A 4,010-nucleotide genomic window follows, 5' to 3' on the forward strand; every position below is an offset into this window, starting at 1 on the left:
CGTACATAAGACTTATGCTAGAAAAAAACTAAATTAGCTCACGGGAAAAAAAAATTAAGTATCAAAATTGGGGTTAGAAAAATTATTGGTACAAATGATGCTATATCGAAACATATTTGAGTCTTCTAAGAAAATAAGTTCCAATCAAGCTTATTTTAAGAAATATTCTTTTTACAATATTATCATAAAAAATTACTACTATTAAATTACGTATTTAATTTTTTTTTATAAAAAAAGCCTCCGGAATAGGCGGGTGTTCACCCTATAGTTTTCCTAAAACTAAATAAATATTCCGGAAACATTTATTCGAAAAAAAGGAGACAAAAAGACAGAGTTAAAGAGGAAAAAGTCAGTGCAAATTAAAAATGCAAGGAAAAACACGTATTGTTATAGTTGAAAACACAAAAAAATAGAAAACCGATTTAACCACCGCCACCGCCAGCGCCACCGCCACTGCCACTGCCACTGCCACCTCACCTTCTCCACCGTCCCTGCCACCATTTTAACCATCTCGTAAACAGTCGAAGGAAAAAACAAAGAAAACTCACAAAATATAAACCTTTTTCTGTTAAATCGTTATTGTTGTTTTGATGTCAGCTAAAGAAGATGCCAAGGGAAGGCGGCCTGGGAAAGGGAAGGCCAAATGGATCCGGATTCTTCTCGGAGTTGGGTATTGGGTCCAAGGTTTCAGGTGTTTTCCATGGATGGCTGTTAACTTTTTTCTGAAAGATAGTGTTAAAGTAGACTCTTCAACTCTTCAAATTCTTCAGAATTCGGTTAATCTCCCTATGGTTGGGAAGCCCATCTATGGTGTCGTTTCCGATGCCGTTTATATTTCTGGCCAGCACCGTGTTCCTTATATCGCCATTGGTGGTAAAAGCTTTTAATTCTTTTGGTCATTTTTCATCCTCCTGTTTTCTGTTTAATCCAATAATTTCACACTCTGTTTCATTCTGGAAAATGGGAAATATTTTTCTCATGATTATCTGTTCCTTTTTTTTTTATGATTCTAGGAATGTCGGTTTATGTGTGATTTTTTAAATTATATATTTATAATTATTTTCATTGGAGTAATTTGGGTTTAAGTTATCTGTTATGCAGAATTTTCTATTGTCTGACTTCAATAGTGGAAAATGTGTTTGCAGAGGAAAAAGAATTAAGGGTTAATATTACTCCATTCTTGCTTTGCTAAGATCCATTTACTTTTCAGTTTTTAAGTATGATCCTTTAGAGGCACATAAGAAAAAATACCCTTAGAAAAATTGAACATACTTGTTTGACACTATTTGACACAAGTCGTATTTGACACTTGCACTTGAGTTCAAGTCACTGGGTTAAATTTTAAATTGTTATGAAAAAGTTAGGATATTGCAACCGATAAGCCTTGTTGTGTGTGTTTCTCCTTCTGATTGCTTTTGGTGTCATTTTCAAGCATTTCATTTCGAACAAGCAAAGCTATTGTGCTGAGCAATAATATTAGCAGTGAGGAATAGAATACAGCTGAAGCAAACATGTGGTCCTGATTTGGAAGTTAAGATCATATATATACATTTGTATTGCAACAATTCTCCTTGTTATAGGCAAGATATCAAGTGTCTCATGCAAATATAAATGGCCAGCGACCAGCAGTTAAGCTGTGGCTGGCATTGAGTACTTGCATACAATAATCAAGTGTCAGTGAGGCCTTCTGCTTTTATCTCATTCATATGAGTACGAGAAGATCAGTGATTCTAAGCTTTGTATGGATGTCAAATTTACCTAGGTGTCAGCAGATCTGTTAATAACCATTATGTACAGTGAACTGAATATGAGTTCTTGGATTTGATTAGCTGCTGGACATTATACTAATAATTAGTGTGTGTTTGTCAGTTTACCTGGATACCATAGTTTTTTGGAAATACAGTCTCTTATTCATACAGAATATGGCTTATAGATTATTTGACATGTCTTGAGAACAGCAAGATTTAATGGAGGCAAAGTTGTCCCAGAATTTACTCTTTATTCTACCATGTCATCCTGGCTGCTGTTGTTTTCAGCATATGTGTTCTTGTTGAAAGCAAGGTTTAATACCAGTAGAACTGGATTATAAGTTACAAGTTATGTCGTGTTTCGCTTAGTACTGCTGTACCTTTTTTAAAGTGAATTTGTATTTTCATCTTAGTAATAGATTTTGCTGTTTCCTTGCTGCAGCTTTCTTACAGGCAATGTCATGGCTAACAATAGTGATACTTTCACAATCAAACATATCAATTGTCACATTGAGCTTATATCTTCTCCTCAGTAACCTTGGCGCTTCAGTAGCTGAGGTTGCTAACGATGCCATTGTTGCTGAGATGGGTAAATCCGAAAATTCTCAATCAGCTTCCTCAGGTGAGCTCCAGTCATTTGTTTGGATGGCTTCTTCTGTTGGTGGAGTCCTAGGAAACCTGTTAGGTGGCGCTGCCATTGACAGATTTTCGCCCCAGTCAATGTTCATCTTTTTCGGACTTCTCCTTGTGCTCCAGTTTCTTATAACTATCTCTGTTCCTGAACGCTCTCTTAACCTTCCAAAAAGTCCATCAAATGTTGGGATCAGGAAACAGCTTTCAGAACTTTCAGCTGCCCTACAAAAACCTGAGATAGCATACTCAATAGCCTGGTTTGCTGCATCATATGCCATAATTCCAGCACTGACAGGAACAATGTTCTTTTACCAAACACAGTATTTGAAGATTGATGCCGCTGTATTGGGAATTTCTAAGGTCTTTGGCCAGGTAGTAACTCTGTTATGGGGTATCATCTACAATCGTAGCTTAAAGTCAGTCCAACCAAGGAAACTGATTGAAACTATTCAGGCAACAATGGCAGTATTCATGATTTCAGATGTGTTGTTTGTTAAAGGGATTTATCGACAGATGGGGGTGCCAGACTCTATCTACATTGTGGTTTTCTCTGGTGTCTTGGAGGTTCTATTCTTCTTCAAGATCCTGCCGTTTAGTATTCTGATAGCTCAACTCTGCCCTCGAGGATGTGAAGGGTCTCTAATGGCATTTGTAATGTCTGCTGTAGCCCTTGCTTTCATAGTGAGCGGATACCTTGGTGTTGCATTGGCATCATACTTGGGGGTCACAGGAAATGATTTTTCTGGATTACCTCTTAGCCTTCTAATTCAGGCAGTTTGTACCTTCCTGCCGTTATTTTCTTCATCATGGATACCTGATCAGAAATCTAAAACCAGGACAGAGTAAATAATGTCAGTGCTTTCAAGAATGGTATGAAATGCATCCATGGTGCCGTTTTAGCCTTCTTTCGTTTTGAACATGATTGCCTTTTACTAACATTTTTTATTTTATTTTCACTGCAATATTTATTATGAACATACAAACAATAAGAACAGTCACAGGTAGTTTTAGGAACTTCGCTATAGGCATGATATCTTTGGACTTGTTATTGCAAGTGAAGGAAAGATTTTAAGACTTAAATCAGTCAAAAAAAACTTGGTATATATAGTGGCCAGTAATGTATGTGAGAATGAGATAGCTTCTTTTTCTTTTCTTTTTTTCTATTAACCTGATTTTGGTGGAATGTAGTTGAAATTGTTGTGTTTGAGTTGCAAATTAAAAGCAGCCGAAACAGATATGAACATTTTAACGGTCTCTATTTGATTTTTTCCGCAGAACCCTAGCAGAACTTGTTTGATGCCTCTTTATCAATTGGCTTGTTAATAAATTACCTTTGCGTTCTTCATTGTCGTCTCAGATTAGGATCTAGGCCATAAATTTTCAACACTGTAAATGTTCAACACTGTATCATTATCATTCATGTGTAGCACTTTCTAGCCGTCAAAATTTTTCTTGGGTCAGAATTAAATCGTATTATTTTTATTATTTTTATGATAGTAAAATTTAAAATTTACTATTTTAATAGTTTATAACTTTATAAAATAAAATTATTATTTTTGGGGTCAATGTGCAATTTTACTATTATTAATTTAAAATTTTATAAATTATAAAAGATTTAAATAAAAAATT

The 4,010-nt window shown here is 35.3% G+C and overlaps 1 protein-coding gene across 1 annotated transcript; it reads left to right on the top strand.

The window, feature by feature from the left end:
- Nucleotides 1-315: 315 nt before the first annotated feature.
- Nucleotides 316-3,484, top strand: LOC107918528 (probable folate-biopterin transporter 7). The gene is made up of 2 exons (XM_016848101.2): nt 316-873; nt 2,191-3,484. Exons 1-2 carry the CDS (start codon nt 591-593, stop codon nt 3,225-3,227), a joined length of 1,320 nt encoding a protein of 439 aa, XP_016703590.1. The 5' UTR covers nt 316-590; the 3' UTR covers nt 3,228-3,484.
- The last annotated feature ends 526 nt before the right edge of the window (nt 3,485-4,010 follow it).

This window comes from Gossypium hirsutum, chromosome D13, assembly GCF_007990345.1.
Source record: "Gossypium hirsutum isolate 1008001.06 chromosome D13, Gossypium_hirsutum_v2.1, whole genome shotgun sequence".
In the NCBI taxonomy this organism is placed as follows: Eukaryota; Viridiplantae; Streptophyta; class Magnoliopsida; order Malvales; family Malvaceae; genus Gossypium; species Gossypium hirsutum.

Excerpts from the sequence above, each read along its gene's own strand:
- LOC107918528 (XM_016848101.2), top strand. The coding sequence starts at position 591 with ATGTCAGCTAAAGAAGATGCCAAGGGAAGGCGGCCTGGGAAAGGGAAG. Across the intron at positions 874-2,190 it reads TCCTTATATCGCCATTGGTG|CTTTCTTACAGGCAATGTCA; the intron begins GTAAAAGCTTTT and ends TCCTTGCTGCAG.